The following is a 20,757-nucleotide window of genomic DNA, read 5'->3' as shown; positions in this document are numbered from 1 at the left end:
GGGTTCAGAGGTGCAGTGCTCTTCATTCAGCACTGAGGTACCTTTCTAAATAAGTAGGGCTACTGTCTCTAGCTGAATTTGTAAAGTCAGAGCACAAAGCATTAGTGCTACTGGAATGCCAAAAACTTGGCTAGGAATTATTTGTTATCAGTATAAATTAGCCTTTTCAAAAAATAAGGAAAATTTTAATCTTTAAAAACAGATTGCTTTTAAAGAAATTTCTACCCTGATTATCAATTCTGTAGTATAGCAAGTTATATTTCTAATGTATATGATCTTCAAGCATTTATATGAACATTTAGGTGCTGTACTTAGCGAAAGTAAATTTACACCCCCAAAGTAGATATCTGCAGGGGGTCAGCAATGAGCATCTCAAATAATAAACTTGGTTCATTTCAATTTTCACATGGAGGAGCTAAATTCTAAGCGAAAACACTTGGAGCCATCACTGACACCCACCCTAATGTTATAATATCCCTTTTTGCTAATCTATAACACAGTTTGGGATGCTAATAACCATTTCTGAAATGGCAACACTTTTGTGTTAATAACTATCTGAGACCAACTATAATTTTGCCAATTAAAACTGACTTTTAAATAAGCCAGCAAAATATAAAAATATCATCTTATTGATAATTCATTTAGGAATCGTGTTCAGGCCATGCTGTGGTGTTTGTTTGTTTGTTTTTTCCTTAAGTCTGATTAAAATCAAGCTGTCAGTAGATTTTAAAAGTCTTAACATATAAACTTTAAAATAATGAGTAAGCTTTGGTATAATTCCATTCCCCACCCCCACCCCTCCCCCACACCTTTTCAACAGGAAGGAGCTTATAGATCTAAGTATAATAAAAGCATTTCATTTCTTTGGGAGGATGCTGGCTATTTTTGTGTTTTTGTTTCCTTCCCTAAGCTTCTTGCATTTGTCTGGATTGTCCTTCACGTGACCTTGAACAAAAGGTTTTTATAGCTGTTGATTCTTGCTGCTCTGCTTTGCAGTGTCAGATGTTTGTCTTGGTGGGTGTCGAGGTAAACCTTTATTGATTTTGTGTCCTCGGTTGCTTTTTGTTCCGCAGAGACGTGCTCCTGAGTCCGAAGGGCCTTGCGCCGGAGCCACTGATGCTGTTAAGGTTCTCCCCTTTACCATGTTAACACCATTGCTCGACGTTTCCAATCCTGCTCACGTTTCCCCCCCCGCTTCCCTTTCAGTCCGCCATCATCATCATCATCTTTGCTTTTCTCCATGACATGAAACCTGCCATCGGTTAATTTGGGTTGCCGTCGTTTTTGATTTATTCATCTATTTTTGTTTCCCCTCATCCATTTTTGTTTCTGTGCAGAGTTCACTTGAGACTCTGAATGTAGTGGAGGAGAAGAAGCAGGCAGAGGTTGGGAAAGACGAAAGAGTAATCCCCGAAGAAATGAACGGTAAAGAGCTGTCCCCTGGGCGTGGTCCTGGGGAGATGCGGAAGGTGGAGCCAGGGACGCAGAAAGACTCCACCTCCCTGTCTTCTGAGAGCAGCAGCAGCAGCAGCGAGAGCGAGGAGGAGGAGGACGTGGGGGAGTACCGGCCCCACCACCGGGTGACTGAGGGCACCATCAGGGAGGAGCAGGAGGAGGACGAAGAGGAGGTGGAGGAGGCACCCGGCCAAGCAGCCAAGGTAGTAGACAGGGAGGACCCAGTGCCAGCAGCCAGCCCAGTCACACACGCAGGGGCCAGTGTCGGCCCAGTAGAAACAGTGCCCCAGGAAAAGGTAGTGGCCCCCCAGATCCCTGCTGAGAAGAGTGTAAACGAAGGCGCTGTTAAGCAAGACACCGGCGAAGAAACAGAGGAGGAGCCGCAGAAGGTTAACGGAGAGGTGGCTCATGTTGACACTGATGTTTTGCCACAGATTATTTGTTGTTCAGAGGTAAATGGGAGCTCAACTCTAGAGCTGTTTCTCAGGTGGAGAGCACCTGCCTCTCCTCCTCTCCTGTCCTCCCCGTTCTCCTTCAGCTTTTCCAACAAGATTCTGAATTTGATCTCTTCAGGGAGGAAGGGGGATGGCCCTGCTCTGTCGATTTTTCTGCCCTCTGGGGTCACAGTTTCTGGCATCTTTACTGCAACTGGATCTCCTGATTGATAGAGTAAACTTTCCGACAGCAGCCACTTCGTTTTGTTTTTTTTTTTTCCCTTCTCATTTCACACTGAAATTTTTCTTTGCACGTTTTCAGATTTTTTTCAAGGCTTTTCTTTAAGTTGCACTGCCTCCTCATACTAAATGCCTGAATTCTGTTCATTAGGAAATTGTGTGTGTATTGTTGAAAAATGATCAGTGTGAGTGTTGCTGGTGTCACGACTGGGTTTGACCTTCTGGCTCATTCTCTCTTCAATATAAGATTTTCAGGAATGGCAGCAGGCTCCTATTACCGTGGTGCTCAGAATTCAGCATCTAGCAATGATGAAAACGTTATTTCTTGAATACTGCTGGCATTTCAGGTTTTAGATTCCAGGGATTGTACGGTCTGGTCAAGGGACTTAGCTTTCCTTCTGGGCAGTGAAAAGCTAAGCAGAGGATACCCTTTGCTTTGCATTCTGTCCTCTAGTCAATTCTGGATTATTTGCAAGTTTGGTTATATGTTTTGTGACTTGTCTCGATCAAGCATGAGGCTTTCCCTTTTTTCTCTTCAAGAAACAGAACTTTCCACACTCCTCTGAGATAAAGTCTTGGCCATTTAGATGCAGGGTTCCTGATTTGGGAGTTATAGTTATGCTGAGGAAAGATTTACTTCTATGTGAATGTTCCTCGATTCTAAAGTTAAATGCCGAAAGTAGAGGGTTTTCCATGTTTGCTCTCATTCATGGGGTGGAAAATTTTGAACTGACTTTGTCTTGAAATAATTAACTGGATTTATGTTACTTTTAAATTTCTGATTTCACTTCAGCAGATGACATTTTGAAAGTCTTTGAATGCTTTGAACTATTGCTTTCTGCAGAGATTTCCTCTTTAAATTATTACACTTGGGAATTTTCTCTCAAGGAAAGCACTCTAGTGTTTTGGTAGCAGTATAGTCTGTATTAAGTATACATGCTCGGCAGACTGCAGTGTTAACAGCCTGTGACCCTCTGTTTGGATGTTTTAAATAGTTCAGAGCATTAATGTATCAGTGGTGGAGTAACTCTAGAGATGTATCACATTTTAACTTATGTAATACAGAAGAAACACTGTAAGATTTAGATTAGTATAACTGAAAACAATGCTGCTTGAAGATATTCTTTCTGAAAGTGAAATCTCTGTATCAGCAGGGCAGCAAGGGCTTTTTGGGGAAAGAGTGCTGCTTAGCCTACCGACCGGATGTGCCAATTAAAGACCATGAGCCTTCACACAGACCATGTGGTTCTTTAAACTGTAATAAAAACAGAGGCAGGTCACTTCTCATCATTAATTCTGTTTTGTTTTCTTTTCAATTTGATCACTACTTGCTAAAAGCTAAAGTTTCTATATCACTGTACGCCAGGCTTGATACGTAAGTAATTTGGGACCGTCGTACTTTGAAACCTACCACAATTTCAGGAGCCATTATGCTAGCTTATTCTTCATATATATATCTATACACATATATATGATTTTGAAGGAAAGTGTTTTTCTTTTGTGTCATTATTATTTCCTTTTGCTCTTTTCATTTGTGTATGAGTGTGTGTTTGGATATATTTCAGTTATTTTTGAAGGCTCCATTAAGCACATTTATTTTATTACCTCTAGAATTTATGTTTCCCTTCCTTTTCACTTCAGCCACCAGTGGTAAAAACAGAGATGGTAACAATTTCTGATGCCTCACAAAGGACAGAAATCTCCACCAAGGAAGTCCCTATTGTCCAAACGGAGACCAAAACCATCACATATGAGTCTCCACAGGTACAAAAGCTCTAGACTTGGACAGTTTGAGTTCTTTTTTACTTTGTTTCTGTTTTCATTCTGTCTGCTCCTAGTTTACATTTCTGACTTTGACATAGCTTTTTATATTTTCATTTTGTAACTGTACTTTAGCCACATACCATGCTGCAATTGAATTGCTGACCCAGTAATTATGGGGTAAGAGTATATGTGATTTTTTTAGGACAGGCTGTACCAATGTTGCTCTTATTATTCTTATAAACCATTTCTGGCTTGATATATCCAGGAATGTTTATGTATACTTGGGGAATACATCATCTTACAAAGTTGATTGGATCTGATGTAATTTGTGGATTCATAGAATTAGGCTTTTATCCCTGCCACCCTCCCACCCCTGACTTCATGAAGACAGAGCCAATCAACTCACTTTTGTTTGCGTATTCACGTACACATCTGTGCTTCTCCTCACAGTTGATTATTTTCTGAAAATATATGTCGCCATTCTTACATAAATATGATACTGTGCGTCTAAATATCACATTTGTGTGTTTGATTTTTGGTATTCACACATTGATTCTGTAATGATTTGAAGTAAGAATTAAGATATTTAACCTTAAGAGTAACGAAAAGGGGGAAATAGTCATCATTTGAAAATGGAACCATTTAGAAACCCAGACAACTCTTTTCTCAACTGAGAAATTTAGTGTTCTAGAAGGTACCATCCTAGAGGATTGCAGATTATTGTCCTCTCAAAATATTTTTTTCCAAGCTGTAATGCATTTATGTGTGAAACAGTCTTTAAAATTTTTTTTTAAGATATGCTCTCTGTAAATGTGCATAGATTCCCCTATAAGCACAACTAGGTTTCTTACGAATGGGTGTGGTGGGAGAGCCTGTCTTCATGTGTTTCTATTGTGGTAAGTGCCCTTGTAAAGAAATACAGGAGCATGACCTGACCTCGAAAGATTTCCTCCTAACTTATAGTAAGAAAGACTCTGAACCTTCCAGTTATTTCCTGTGTCAGTTTCAGGAAACTGGAGACAAATATGTTTGGTGGTTTTAGCATAAACTTGTAGGCCATTAATGTGCTTCATTATTTCCCCTAGTAAACTCTAGAATTTTCTAGTATCAAAGCAAAGAAGTTAAACCATATATAGACATATGTATATGTCAATATATGTATCTGTATCTGTGTATCTATGTATATGTATCTATATACATATATATATAAGATTTATGTATGAGCGATATATGCACACACACATATAGAGAGAGTGCATGCGCAGGTGTGCATGTGTGCCATATGCATTGTAGCTGTGTATATGCACAAACTATTACAGGAACAGTGTCATTTAAAAAAGAAATCTAAAGATAAGCAATTAACCAAATCACTTAAGCTTAGTCTATGCTAGGCAGGCTCTGTTGCTTAGTAATATGAGAAAACATTTATTTTTACCCACCTGTGCTTAAAAACAACAAGCCCAGTACTTCTGGTCACTGTGGAAACTTCTCTGCTTGGTTCTCTGGTTTCTTCTTCTAGATTCTGCAAATGGCCCTCAGTCAGATTTTCTCATGACTCCCCTGTCGTTCTCAGTCCCATCTTCTACTTCCATTCTTTTTTCTCTCTGCTCATGCATGTGCATTTAATCCTTCCCTTTACTCTTTAAATGCTAGCCAATCTATGATCAGTAAATCATCATTACAAACATGCAGGGGATTGGCAGCTAGCATTTTCTGCCAACTGCATAAATCTTAAAAGATGAGTGTTTGACGGGGAGGGGTCTTCTCTGAAAACAGAACGGAAGTTAAGCATTACTTTGTATTTTCCCCCTAAATCTCCAAAGATTGATGGCGGGGCTGGTGGTGACTCAGGCACGTTACTGACCGCACAGACCATCACATCTGAGTCCGTGTCGACAACAACAACCACACACATCACCAAGGTAAAGCAATCCAGAGAATGTACATTGCCAACAAAATCTTTTCTGAATTGTTTCTTTGTTCCTATTCACTCTTCAAATTTTTACACACAGTGCCCTGGAATAAACATGCATAGATTTAAAGTATGCAAGAAATTGGGCTCCACTGACATTTGTATTTAAACCAAATTGCAAATTTGTAAAGTACATGGGGTAAAAATATGTTCAAAATAGCTATACCTGAGAGAGCTATAAGAGCAGAAGAAACTTAATAAAATAGAAGCATAGGTTTGGTAAGTACCAGTTAGCTCTCCTGACTGAAGCAAATGAGTGGAGACCGCCATTGGAAATTTTCACCAACTTATTCAAATAATGTAAATTTCCCCCATTGATTTAAGGTTCTAGTATGTGGATTTGGGGCATTTTTTCCAGATCATTCTCTTAAGCGTTTAACGTGTGATGACCAGTGATTCTTAAAATGTGGTCTCTGCACTGGCAGCAACGGTCTCATCCAGGGGCTTGCTAGCAGTGTGAATACTGTGGCCCCTGTCCAGATCTTCTAAACCCCAGGAGTGTTTAGGAAGCCCTCCAAGTGATTCCAGTGTATGCTGTGGTCACCACATTTCTAACCAAGCATTATTTTCCAGTAATGCCTGCTGCTTCTACTAGAGACTGAAGGTCCCAAATGTATCCCTTTTGCCCTCCTCACTCAATATTTCAACAACAAAAAAAACTTTGTAAATTAAAAAAGTCCCCCAAATGCATGATGGTATTGGTGTTCATTTTAAAGTGTATCTAGCTGTTAAAACCTAATGATCTCTGTGGTCAGCCCTGTGTCTTATACTTAGGTGTACTCACCCGTGACTGTGTAAATTTATCAGTGTTGTAGAGGTTGGGTCTGTGCTTTCTCAGGACTGTGCTATTTACTGATGGTTTAGAGTGTCAGAGCATATGATCTCTCAGCCTCTGTCATGCCTGAGGCTCTGTCACCTTGCTCCAAGCCAGTGACTCTGTTCGGCAGTTTACCCAGAAGCTCCTGCTCCCGGGTCCCCTCCAGCCTTTGTTCAGCCACGTTCTGTGTTCATGTCACAACCACGTGCGGAATCAAATCAAACATTGGATGGAAGTCTTTCTATCACCCTCACCCATCTTACATATCTTAAAGCAAATCCAAGTTCTCTTTCTGTTATTGCACTAAACTAAATGAACAAAGTTGCTATGGATTTGTATGAAGCCAGTAGAACAATCAGAGCTATAACATCAAGCAATTTTCCAAACGATGATTAGGAGTCCCTGTAAATTCTACATAAACCAAACAACTATTTCTTCCCTGCTTGCTTCTTTTCAAAATAATGGCCAATGGGAAATGAAGAAACTCAGGAAACTGTACTGAAATGTTCCAGTGGAACTGTTTGGATTAAATGACATCTATTGCATCCTGATCTCACCTGAATTACGCTGAGAGAGTTTTTAAGGTTGCTTTCAAATTGGATGATAGAATTCTACATTGAGCGTATAAATAAAGACATTTCTGGAGCATCAGTGTTCCCCACTCAGTGTCAATTGCCTAATGATTATCAGAAGGTCTAGGTGTGCTCCATTTGTGTTTTCTCTGATTTTGTGTAAACATGTTTTAGTGATTGCTAACCCCCCTCCCTTTTCCTTTATGACCTCTAGACTGTAAAAGGTGGAATATCTGAAACAAGAATTGAGAAACGCATCGTGATCACAGGAGATGCAGATATTGATCATGACCAGGTAAAGATCAGAGTATCTGCTTCTTTGACCATGCTTATTTTCTGAGTTTCTGTTATGTCACATTCCTGTGTCACATCCCTTCTCCCAGTACCTCCTGGATGAATCCACCTCCTAAGCTTGACATAAGGACACCTCACAGCCTAGACACAGCCTGTCCTTTCAGCCTTCCTAACACTGAATTGCATAAAACATGGGTTGCTTTTTCATTTCCCACTAGCTTTACACACACCTTTGCGTCTAAATATTAAAAAATTTTGGCAACCTTCAGGCATTCATGTGCGCCTGATTTAACGGTAAGTCACCAGTTATAAGAAAATAAATGGCATTTTCATGACCTTGGCTTCAAAAAATAAGAAAAGCTGCTAAGTTTGACTTATGCCTGTCTTTAGGAACTTATCAAACATTTTTTAATAGCATTAGAAAAGTTGGGCTGTTTACCTCTAGGTGTTTTCCTCTAGTCATTACTATTATTGAGGGGTAGGAGAAGGTAATATAAGGTCTCTTACAAAGTAAAAATTTACATGTACTCAGAAAAGACTTTTTAAAAGAATCATAGTGCTTCCGTTCTATTGTTGAGCAGAATGCATGCTTTTAAAAAGCAGGCAGTGAATGGAACCACTGTGACTTGGAGAGTTGTTTTAATTTTAGACTGCAGTGCCAAGTGGTTTTGAGAATTTTTTGTCTTATTATATTCTGAGTGATTTTTATCTCAACTTTAGAGGAGACCAAGCTTTTTTCCTTTTACAATAATTTGAGGAAAAGGAAATGTTCAATTGGCCATCTCAGTTGAGAAGTAGGAACAAATGATAGTTAACCCAGCTTTGAACACTATTGGACTTGGGAAAGAGCATTTTAGAGAACAAAATTTCTCGTTTAAGAAGGGCTCACTGTATGTGGCAAAAGAGGAGTAGGCTTTCTTCTATGCCTAGAAAGAAAATTATTCTTTTTTTTAAAACTACTGTATACATAATTACATATTTCCTAATGTATTTTTTAAAATTCCATGAGAGTTCTTAGAGGTAAAGGGTTGCCCTGACTCTATTTTGACTTAGTAGTGGGGATTCCTCGTATATGACCGTACATGTCTCTTCATTACTGGGAAGTGAATTACCTGTGTGGAGACCAAGCCTCTGGTTTCCTATATAGAGGACTAATTCTGCTTCTCTTCACTAGGATAGTGTTGAATTGCTCTGACCTTAAGTTTGAATAAACCCTGTGCTTAGTCTGTTTCCCCCTGGGACTTCTACTCAGCCTTTGCTGAATGTGTGCTGGGCAGGAGCCTACATTCTTTGGCATGATGGAAGGTGGGAATCCGTGCCTTCTCTCAGCTTTTGTTTCTTCTGTGCTCTTTCTCCACTGAACTAGGCCTTTCAGGCTTTAAAATGCCACTTTTTCTCGTGATGGATTACTCTCAGGTTTTATTTTATGTGTGTTTCTTTGTCCTGTTTTAACTTGAAAACTAAAATCTAGATGATACTGCTTCTGAACAGCAGATATTAAAAACACAGCATGAAATGTCAGTTCCAAAATAACACACATTCCTAACTCTTCCGTTAAAAAAGAGTCCTGATGATGCATCACAGCTTTAACTGTTGCTCTGAGGACACACACCTTGCGTGTATGATGTTCGGTTTTAGCCCATTTTAAAACAGAGGAGGGAGGGGGAAGGATAAATTAGGTCGGGATTAACACACACACATTACTTTATATAAACAGATAAACAACAAGCATCTGCTATATAGCACAGGGAACTATATTGTGTCTTGTAATAAGTAATAATGGAAAAGAATCTGAAAAAGAATGGATATATATATCACTTTCTGTATATCTGAAACTAACACAACATTGTAAACCAGCTATATACTCCAGTTTAAAAAAAAAAAAAACCCTGAAAATGAGGTCAGATATCCAAATGAAGAGAAATTTACCCTTTTCATAACTTTTAATGAAGAAGTTAAAAGTTTTAAACTTTTTTGAGTAAATGTAATTGTGGCTTCTGCTGTGCTTGTTATCCAAAGCTCATGGTGTATTTGCTTTCCCCTTAAAGGCTGTGAATGAGACTATGAAGCTATTTAAAAGTAAAGGAGGAAAATCACTTCCCTGGCAAAAACTGAGGTTGATCATGCAGTGACTTTCATGTCATTGGCACCTTTTTCAGTTCCTTGCCCACAGTAGAAGAATTTTAATAGTGGAAGGAAATCCTTCATCTGAGCAAGATAGGAAAAAAAGGAATCTTTTTTTGTGTTGGCAAATGAAAGAGGCATGCTTCTATAGAAACTCGCTTTGCAAGTTCTACACCTGATGGCTCTCAGCTCTGAACCAGGGAGAGAGAAACAAGATGGCAGAGTTTCCTTTCTAATAAAATAACTTCTCAAATTGGCAATGTGATGTGATAGCTTTCTCAGTCTTGATTGTTGCTATAATACACTAACATTTTACAGTACTTTATTATATATACTGATGTTATGGAAGGAAAGGAACTAAAGGAAGACTGATTTCAAATGCATTTGAAGATGATAATAGCAGTTTTCCATTTTCCATTCTTTTCGGCTAATTAAAGTGTGTTTCGTGTATTCCACTTTCTCTTGGGTATAATGTATATTTCCTCTTTAACAAGTGCACTGGTTTAATGTAGGCAGATCTTTGTGAAAGAAAGTGAAAGTGTTGGTTGCTCAGTTGCATCCGATTCTTTGCAATCCCATGGACTGAGGCCCTCCAGGCTTCTCTGTCCATGGAATTCTCCTGGCAAGAATACTGGAGTGGGTTGCCATTTCCTTCTCCAGGGGATCTTCCCGACCTAGGGATCAAACTTGGGTTTCCTGCATTGCAGACAGATTCTTTATCATCTGAGCCACCAGGGAAGCCCAGACAGACCTTTGTAATGAACATAAATTCAAAGTGTCTGAGAAGTTGGTTGTAGCCACGTTGGCCCCCATCAGAGTTGGCCTTTCTCAGATGGGATTCCACACCAGCCGGGAGTAGATCAGGTGTTCATTGTTGAGTCTCTCCCTCCCCTCTGCAGAGGCACACAGACTTAGAGGCCCCCTGCTGTACTGGGTATCCTTCCCCATTCACATGGCAGTCGGCACACGGCAGCACTTTCTGTCCTGCTCTGAGACCAGGTCCCCACTTCACTCTCACCCTCCCGGCTGCCTGCTCTCCCCATGTGACAAGCAGCTGTGCTGCGGCTCAAATGGAAGCCTGATCCCCTTAGTTCTCTCTTGTCCCAACACAGGTGAGTTGCCAGAATTTGTTCCCCAGTATGAACTGAAGCACCTTCAAGTGGCTTCCAAGCTGAGTAAAAATTTGCAGAGTAAAAAAACAATCTTTTGTTAGCTTTATCTTTCTTTGTGGACGGAGGCTCAGGGTTTTGTTCTATAACCTTCCAGCTGACAGAAACAGTGTTGCAAACAAGAAATGCAGTTGTCCTTGAAGGCAGGTGACAGAGTCACAAGAAAATTCTGCTGCTTTTTTCAAAGGCCTGTTTTCCTGATGAGATACAACTCTCTCTCTCCTAGTAGGACTTCCTTTTTTGTTTTCCAGTTCTGTGCTAGAAGAGTACTGTTCTGTGTGAGTTTTCTTTTACTTTCTCCCTAAGACCTCTTTAAACACCTTTCCCTCTGAAAAATAGGATCTTTCCACTTTGTATATAATGTATATATACAGTTTACTTTCTGATCAAGCACAGAGAAACCTTGTCTGCGTTCTCATAGCCAGGTCTAGGAAAGAGCCCATGAACCAATGGAATGGCGGCTCAGGTCCTTCTCCGGCCCTGCAGCCCCCCAGGAGGATGGCCCTGAGAAAGCCCATTAATCTTTGCACCTTCGCTGTTTGCATGTAAAAGAGGGAGCCGTATTTTCTTATCTAAAGATTAGTCTCTCTCTTTAGCTTTTAACTGATTGTTGTCATTGTTGCTTGCAGTTTTAATCGTTCTGTGTCCTGGAAGTTGATAGATATTTTTCCCACAACATTCCTCAAGCAATTACTGAGAGCCTAAGAGGGAAAAGATGAGCTGAGCCTGGTCCTGTGTTGGGGGGGGGGGGGTGGGTGGGTGGGTGGGTAAGGCAACTAGATAACTACAAGTATCACTAGAGTGTGGAGGGCAGACAGCATGCCGGAGGCTTTACCTCATTCCTTCAGTCCATACAGCAGGCCTTAACGTGATCTTTACAATCTCAGCGTCAGTGTCAGGTAATGGGTGAAAATTCTGAGGTCAGAGAAGATCTGTTTTCTCCATGTCTCATGCTGTCACTGCCAGGCTGGGTGGAATTCAGGGCCTGAGTGTTTTTTCTCCATGAATTGTTATCTGGAAATGGATGGGAGAAATGGGAAATCTGGGGAAATGAGATGGACTCTCTAAAATGAACAAGGAGGCCATTGCAGATCTTCTTGCTTCCTCAGATAAAGCAGTGAAAGCATCGCTTTTTGCTGGAGGCTGGAACGCAGGTGATGGGTATGCTCGTGCATTGCTACCCCGAAAAAGAACCTCTTTCTCTGCTCACCACGCTCTCTCCTGACCCTGCAGGCGCTGGCCCAGGCCATCAGGGAAGCCAGGGAGCAGCACCCCGACATGTCGGTCACGAGGGTGGTGGTGCACAAAGAAACCGAGTTGGAGGAGGGGGAAGAGTAAGGTAAGAGCCCTGTCGCCTGTGCTGTGTCCCTGCTGAGTAATGCGAAAGGCCTGTTTGCATCACGGGGCCTGTCTCCTACAGTCTGTCCACTCCTTCAGTCTTAATCGTCCCCAAGTTCACCTGCTCAGGTGACCTGCATTCAGTTAATTATAAACTCTGGGGATCAATGGGCATCATGTGGTTGATAACTGCCATATGTCGAGAGCTGCTGATAGTCAACATTTATATGTTTCTGTCCTGTTTTATAAAGCACATTAGTATAAGTTATCTGAATGTTCACAGTGACCCTCTGAGAAAGACGCTATTGCCATTGTTTAGATGAGGGACTTTTATTGTAGGGGCCCAAGGGCAAGATGAGTTAAGTCTTTTAAATGTGGACATTAAGAATAATTGTGTATCAGAGAAGGAACCATAAAGTGAAGGCTTGCTTTGACTATAGAAATATGTACAATTTGAGCCAAACCAGCAAAAACAAAAGTAAAGGGTAAGTGATACAGTTCAGTATGCTTGGCAGAGAAAGGAACATATTGTCATTTATGTGTCATCAAAAAATGTCAACACTTAGGTGAAAAGGCCTTCCCTTGTGGCTCAGCTGGTAACGAATCTGCCTGCAATGTGGGAGACCCGGGTTTGATCCCTGGGTTGGGAAGATCCCCTGGAGAAGGGAATGGCTATCCACTCCAGTATTCTGGCCTGGAGAATTCCATGGATTGTATAATCTATGGGGTCACAAAGAGTTGGACACAACTGAGTGACTTTCACTTCACTCACTTAAGTTAAAAAAAAAAAAAAGAGCAGAGGATTAAGCAAGTAAACCATGTAGAAACATAAGCAAAAAGTGTTTAGCCTCATTATTTCCTAAATCAGTACAAATGAAAAATTCACTTCTAAATGTGGCAAAGTTTATATTAGCGAGAGTTAGGGAGGTTGTGGGAGGGAAACTATACTTACGCTGGTGTATAAATTAGTAATATTTCCTGGAGGGCAGTTTGACAAAACCTTATATTAAACCTGCTTATCACTTGAACTTCTGTGAGGAGTTTCTTAAATAATCAGGGATGTATACAAATACTCATCTTCAGGACTATCACATTTTTATATATGCTAGCAAGAAATTTGAAGCAATCTAAATGGCCAGCAGTAGGGAGTGGTTATACATTGTGCTGCTTCCATGTGATGACAAAAATGCATATTGCCGTTAAAAGCAGTGTTAAAGAATTCTTAAAAAGGGGGTAAGTGTTCCTAATTGTGTATGTATTAGGATTTTGAAAAACAGGTTTTATTATACAGCACATATAACTGAGATTGAATTTTTGTTTTTAAAGTGATCCATACACTGATCAATTGAGAGAGAGGTCCCCACAGGAAGGGCGTGTCACAGACCATGTCTTCCTCATCGTGGCAAGGCCAAATGTTCTCCCATCGTGGGAAATGAGGGGTCCTACCAGAACACAGCCTCCCTTCTGACTTACTCATTTTTGCCAATGTGGTAGATAGATATGAAATGACGTACAACTTACGACATATAGTGACGTGTAACTTAATGCCGTATAACTTTCTTGGTTTTACTGCTTCTGAATAGATTCTGAATACTAATCTTTCGTCAATTTTATGTGTTGCAAGAATCTTCAGGTTTGTGGTTTATCTTTTATTATTAATAGAGATCAATATGTTAATATACTGAATGTAGCATTTAATATATTAATGTAGTTGAGCCATCACACTTTCCTTTATGGCGTATACTTTTTCCATACCCTGAGGTGTTAAAGATATTTTCAATTCAGAAATTTCAATGTTGCCTTTCATGAATCAGTCCTTAATCTATCTGAAATTTTTTCTGTGTGATTAGAAAACAGTGATTTGTTTGTAGCCAATGGTCCAGCCCTCTACTGAACAGCTGACCCTTGCCCTCGTGTGGTCTGCAGGTCAGAGAGCAAGTTTCTTACAAGCGTGGGTGTGTTTCTGAGCACACTCATTTCCATCAGTCTGTGCCTACCCCTACTCCAGTGCCATATAGCTTTAAAATTAGAATTTATATCTGGTAGGATAACACCCCACCAGTTCTTTTTCTTCAAGAATATCTTGGCTGTTCTGGATTATTCTTGGCACCTTGTATTCACTTGTGCAGTGAACACACACACACACACACAGCCTTTGAAGTATGCCTGTCTCAGAGGTCATCTTTTATAAGCATCCTCGTTAAACAGATTTAGGCGGTTAAAGTATAAATTCACATGTAAGGTGGGTAAGCTAGACAAATTTAGGAAGATTCATTCAGTCATTGAAAAGATATTTAACAAGTGCCAAAAGGTGCTAGGGTAGCTTAGGCAGTGAGAGTTCAGATTGTCCATTGGTAGACAAGAGTCATGGTCCCCTTCCTTCGGAAGGGTCCACTCCAGGAGGGGAGGCATCAATATTAACAAATAAACAAAGTGTAATTGCATATCTCACAGATGCTCTGAAGGAAATAATATGAGGGAACAAAGTAGAGGGTTTGAACTGTTACCAGATTAGGCAATTACTTGAGAAGCTCAGCTTTGAGTTGAAATCTGAAGGACAAATGAGAGCTACCTCAGTGTGTCTCAAAGTCATTTTAGCATCTCCATTCCCAACTGGCCACACCACTTGTTCCTGAACAATTTCCTTTGCTGATGACTGTCGGGGCTGGGAAGAATGTGTTTCCACTGCTTCAGCTACCCTCTGGCTGCCCTGCCAGAATCCCACAGAGGCAGCAGGTCAGTGGGGACAAAGAGCAAGACCAAGACAGTGTTTCAACATCAGAGAAGAAGAAAGTATTGTTTGTGATGTATTGGCCCCGTCTCCCTTTGCAGGTGTGAAAAGCTCTCCTCCTGATTTAACCTGACCTCTTCCTTTGGAGTAGTCTGACCTCTTGATCAAGCATTGAAAATGGGGTGTGGAGGATGGAAAGATGGTCAAAGAACAACATGCAGACAGAACTCCCAGTCTGCCTCCCCTAGCCGGACATTTGAGGCTGAGGAGCTAAATGCAGCTCCATGAACAAGAAAATACTTCAGAGGAGCACTTCCCTAAATCTTTGCATTGTTTTTATGTCCTCTTAAGGACTACTCTCCCTTACCATCTTATCCTAACTGCGTACTTATGAGGTTTCGGATAGATACACAATGTTACTGACCTTGTCTCCTCTAGAATGATGTCCGACAATGGTCCTAATGAGGAGGGAGAAGAACCCAGGCTTGGTGGGGTGATCTGTGTGGACTCAGAAAGAATGAGCCCCAGGAGGGGGAGCTCCCAATCCTGCTTCAGCTGGCACCATCAGCTCTGTGACTCAGACTTCAAAAGAGCCTCTCAGACTCCTTGAGTAATCATTGATGTAGGATGAAAAAGTGAATGACGCCTCCTTTTTGCTGACAGCAGTGGATAGCCAAAGGATGAAATGATGGAGCTGTCTCTCATCTATTCACTCATTTTGTTCTCTCTGTTGTTATTCATTATTCACATATGCTGGAAGGCTCGTTAGTGTTAACTGCTGTTTTACCATGGAGATTTCAAATCAAACAAGGTCTGCACTCACAGCAGAATAGTCTCAAGTTTTCTGATAGGTTCTGCACTGGATTTGGTGGGAACAGAGACAAGATCTCAGAATCAGGATGGGGCATCAGAGATGGCTTCTCTTGAATGTCACGGTGAATCAGAATTGGCCCAATGAAGAAAGGAGTGGAAGGGGGCCATCCACGAGCCAGCATGATCTGATTTTGTGAACCCAGCACTCCAGGAATTGTGCAAAATGCTGTGCAGCTGCCTTGCAGGGCACTTGCAGGAGAGTCATGGGAGATGAACGGGGCAGAGAGGCAGAGGCCTGATCATAAATAGTCGTAGTAGCCAATCAGAAGAGGCTGAAGTTTATCCTGAAAAGCTATGGGGTATTCCTTTGTATTTGAGAAACAGTAAGGAGATAAAGTTTGTGACTTGTTGACTGCATGAGGATATGGAAGTTAGTGAGTTGGGAGGATGCAGGAGCTGGGGAGAATCCCAGATAATGCCCAGGTTTCTGTCTTGGGCAAATGCGTGGTTGGTGGTACCTGTAATTTTAGTCATAGAACACATGAGTTTTATTTTTCATTTGTCATGTGCAATATGGCCGGTTCTCTCCGTGTAGTTGTCTTAAAGCAAAAGCGTATGTTCTTGTTGTCATTGTCGGGTACTGTAGGAGAGGCCAACTGTCATGGAAATTATAGTGGAAGCTTGGATGTGAATGTATAAGGCTCCGATTTACACGTACACACATAGGATATGCTTAATTGGAAATTTACCAGATAGTCTGAGTGTCAAGAGAAAGTGTAACAGCAGCTTTGCAGGGCTCAAATCCAATCATAGTTGTGTGATGTGGACAGCTTATTTTATTTCACTGTGTCTCAGTTCTGCCATCTGTAAACTGGGGGAGACAATAGAAGTTACAGATGTAGAATTTGTTAATAAGACACATTGTAAGAACTTTTTGTAATGCAGAAGGCCAGCCATGAATCCTTTTGTTCTTAAAAAGTCAAATAACAATTTAGAATTTTCAACCCCAGAAATGCTGAGTTTGAGATGCATGTGGAATATCTCCATGGAGAGGTCCAGGAAGTAGCCAAGAGCTTTCAGAGAGAGACAGACCACTGCAGGCTTCAAAACAGGAAGTGGACACATCTGAATGTGTCGTCCACTGATGAAGCCTTTGGTTTGAGTGTCGCTACCCAGGACCAGGTCAGAGAGTTGGGGCCTGGGGACCAGAGGAGCTCTAGGAGGAGGAATCAGATGGCAAGAAGATAGGAACAGGGAGGAAAGGGTGCCACAAAAGCTGCAAGAGAAGCTAACTCCAAGAAGGAGAGCGTAACCAAGCATTAAATATGGCAAAGAAACCAGGCACATACATGTTCCTTTGGAATTGGTGGTCCAGAGTCAGCCTGAGGGCTTTGTCAGCGCTACTTCAGTCACGTAGTGGAGAGGGAGCCGATAACAGGTTGAGGAAACAGGATTTACACAGAGTGATTTCAGGAAGTGGGAAAGCTCAGTAATTGGGCCTTTTGCTTTTCCATCCACCTTGCCTGCCTTCATCTGAGAAGCCAGAGAGTGTCGGTCTGACAGAGCCACCAAAGCTAGTGCGGTGCTCACTAAAAACCTGGCACATGCCTCATTCCTTTGAGCCTGTCCGATGGCCCCTGAGTTCCAGGCCCCGACCGACCCACAATAAATAACTCTGAGTTAGCGGTGTTGCTCTCTGGGCTGGCATGCATCCATGAACACCAGTTTCTAAGCAAGATGATATTGTGTTCCAACCAGCATTTCAGAGTCAGGGTGATGTTCACGGTTTCAAAAGGAACTTGAAAATCCAAACAGGAAATTAGCATCAAGTGTCTAACTACCTGGACAGGAGAGAGTGACAGTGCTGGCTGAACAGAGCTCCAGCGGATCACAAGCTACTCACCTACATGTGAGTGTCTCGCTGTCCTTGAAAGAGAAGCACCAGCCTATTAGCTTCCAGATGACTCTTCTCAGTTCAAGAGCCAGGGATGTTTCAGGCATATCAGTTCCCATTGTATTTATTGCGTTCTTATTTTATTCTGTTTACCTAGTTGTACTAGTCTTACACCCCCAAATTAGCATTTTATTACAGCTTAGTTTTCAATGCAAGTTAAACCTAAAATGGAGACTTCTACATAGAAATGAAAAGTCAGTTTGGATTTAGTGTGTTTCAGGCACTGCCAGTTTTCACTGTGGAACGCTGTAGAATGTTCCATTTAACATTTGTGAATCCGGCAGGTGCTACCAATGAGTTACTTGCAGTATATTTGAACTTCCCCACAGAGGGGCAGTGGGTGCCTCTGCCACTGTGCATACATTAGCACCTGGGAGTCTTGATTCCCCAGGGTTTGCTCTAGGACAGAATCATCATTGACTGTTGTTTTTCCAAATGAAGCTCTGTGTTTTTTCTGGTAATAAAAAAGGAGAGGCAATCATAATTTTTTGAAAGGGGAAGATGGTAGAAAATGTAAGTGACCCATGATCATTCCGCTCCTGGAGACACAGTCCCTTTCCACAGTGTATATGTGTGTGAACACGCTCAGATGCACTCGCTCGTGTGTTTTCATGTCTCTGTGCATTTAGGTCAATCCTGTTGATTCTGTCTATCCTATCTATCTGGCGTTTTTCTCCATGGTACAGGGTCTTCACAGTACATTGTAGGTAACTTTGCCCATCATTATCTCATCAATTTCCAACAGCCATCAAATGGACACAGGACAGCTTCCTTGACCCTCATTAATGGCTATTTAGACTAATTTCTCAGTTTTCATGAGTAAATGCACAGCTACAAATATTGTAGTTGTATGTACATTTTGAGGCCATTAATTTCATTGTTTCTCTAGGACAAATTTTTAGAAATTAGAGTTGGTGTGCCACCAAACACCAAGTTTCTTCTTGACATCTTTCCCATCTGTCTTCCTTAGAGGTTCTGCAGAGTTAGACACCCATTAGCAGCTTAAGAGTCTCCCGGTTTCCCCGCACACTCACCAACACTAAAGATTGTATGATATTTAAAAAGTCTTTGCCAACCTGGTGAGGAAAGAGCATTTGTGCCCTCCCTTTTTTAAACTGTGAGGATAGAGTATTTTTAAATCACTATTTTTCATTGCTAAGGAATACACGTATTTGCACATATATATGTATACATATGTGCACATGAACACAATTTGCATTTCTTTGAATTGCCATTTTGTGTCCTTTGTCCAACCCTTTGTGACCCCATGAACTGTAGCCCACCAGGCTCCCCTTTCCATGGAATTCTCCAGGCAAGAATACTGGAGTGGATAGGCATTCCCTTCTATTCAAGTGTTTATCATCTTTGATCTCTTACAGAACTGTTAAGAATATTAATCCCATAGTCACAAATGCTGCATGTTTTCTCCAGTTTTTCATTATAATTGAGAATTTTAAATGGCTCTAAAAAGAGAGGGTGAGGACAAGACAAAATTAACAAATTGGAGACACACAGACCATATCCAGAGTTTTGGTTTGTTTTTCATCCCAAACAAACTTGAATGTTTAGCATGTTATAGAACTTGAATTATTGATGCTTAAAATGGGAAGATACCCAGTGATTCTAAAAACGTCAGAGCCTGCTTTCTCTCAAGGCCACAGTGGCTCAGTAGGTGCTGCCACTTTAGGGGGAGGACAAGCCCTCCAGGTCTCCTTCCCATCTCTTCATTTTGGGGTCCTGGTACCTGTCTCCCCACTTAGATGTTACCCACCCCCAACCCAGCCTTTGAGAAATATGGAGGTGGTGACTTTATTATACCCTAGTGCAGGGGTGTATTGTAGAGGATAGAAATTAAAAGAATATTTAATCTAAAACTTCACATAGAGCATCTTCTTTTCCCCCACAACCCTAGAGATTGAAGTAATTTGTCATAGGTCAGTTCTAGGCAAGAATCATAAAATACCATCATGTGTAGAGCTGAGTATATTTTCATTTGTCTAATGTTAGACATCCCAGATACTAGTTTTTAAATAGTAATTTTAAATTTTAATGTAATTTTGTGGGTGGCTTAGGAGGGAATTTTGCTGGGGGGATAAATTAATAAGTCTCTGTATGTTCTTAAGATATTCCTGTGTTCATGAGAATTATATTCCCAGGACATGTTGGCCCTACATTTATTTTACTGTCATACATCAAAATACTTTAGTTATTAGCATTAGAGCAAAATGAGAATCTGGTCTTGTTCTGTCTGCTAGGGCACATGTGGCTCTTGAGCATTTGAAATGTGGCTATTCCCAATTGAGCTGTCCTGTAAGTGTAAAATAACAGACGGAATGCTGAAAAGGTAAAAAAAAAAAGAATGTTAGTAAATGAGGGAGTTGAGTCTGGAGATGAATTCTTTTGATTCCCATTAACTTTCCTATTTAAGGAAAATACAAAACAAATACTGAGTGAGTTTTAGTCATATATATTTCAAAACTTTTTCTAAACAATAAAAGAGTTTTGTTACGGTGTTTTTTTAAGTACAACTTTTATTTTGTTTGATTTGATTAGAGAAATTTTTCTCATCCCCACTTGTGAACCTATGATTGACAATATTGATGTAACCTTACCATAGTCCACTTGTTATTTAAAAGAAGCTTTAAGATTTTGTGGAATGCTTTCAAATCAAGTTCTTACAAGATTCGAAGTCGGCAGAGTGAACCAAAAGACCTGCCTCTCCCTTTAGGGCCAAATACTAACTACTCTTAGAAATCTTTGTCAAAGCTTCAGAGATTCAGGAACACCATTTTTTAAAGAACTGAGAGTCCTCCTGGGATATTTCAGAAGTAGTTATTCAACAAAAGAGAGCAGGAAAATGAGCCTGAAATTTTTCCACTTAAATCAGCAGATGAAACTGATGGTGAGGACAGGCCAGTAATGCTTTGTTCCCGGAGATATAATACCATTCTGTTTGTGTTTTCCCTCCCAAGCTCTTGCCTTTCAGCCTTGCCTTGTGGGTTAGTCCCTGTTACTTCATTCATGGATTCATTAATGTATATTGGGAACATACCACATTCAAGGGACTGTAATAGTTGTGA

The 20,757-nt window shown here is 40.8% G+C and overlaps 1 protein-coding gene across 32 annotated transcripts in view; it reads left to right on the top strand.

Moving 5' to 3' along the window:
* Positions 1 to 20,757, top strand: part of EPB41L2 (erythrocyte membrane protein band 4.1 like 2) — a 211,015-nt gene that overhangs the window by 180,200 nt on the left and 10,058 nt on the right. For 11 of the 32 annotated variants that reach the window (XM_010808556.4, XM_010808567.4, XM_010808563.4 and 8 more), the window contains 6 exons: positions 1,074 to 1,127; positions 1,338 to 1,907; positions 3,771 to 3,893; positions 5,717 to 5,815; positions 7,469 to 7,549; positions 12,075 to 12,180. In XM_010808556.4, the coding sequence (XP_010806858.1) occupies positions 1,074 to 1,127; positions 1,338 to 1,907; positions 3,771 to 3,893; positions 5,717 to 5,815; positions 7,469 to 7,549; positions 12,075 to 12,179 (1,032 nt within the window). In that variant the 3' untranslated portion in view covers position 12,180. The remainder of the gene's footprint in view (positions 1 to 1,073; positions 1,128 to 1,337; positions 1,908 to 3,770; positions 3,894 to 5,716; positions 5,816 to 7,468; positions 7,550 to 12,074; positions 12,181 to 20,757) is intronic. The other 21 variants (XM_024996991.2, XM_024996989.2, XM_010808568.4 and 18 more) reach the window with 6 other exon arrangements.

The sequence above is a fragment of the Bos taurus genome, chromosome 9 (assembly GCF_002263795.3).
Source record: "Bos taurus isolate L1 Dominette 01449 registration number 42190680 breed Hereford chromosome 9, ARS-UCD2.0, whole genome shotgun sequence".
Classification (NCBI taxonomy): domain Eukaryota; kingdom Metazoa; phylum Chordata; class Mammalia; order Artiodactyla; family Bovidae; genus Bos; species Bos taurus.
Note: the sequence above shows the minus strand (reverse complement) of the source record. Positions and strands in the feature narration are given on the sequence as shown.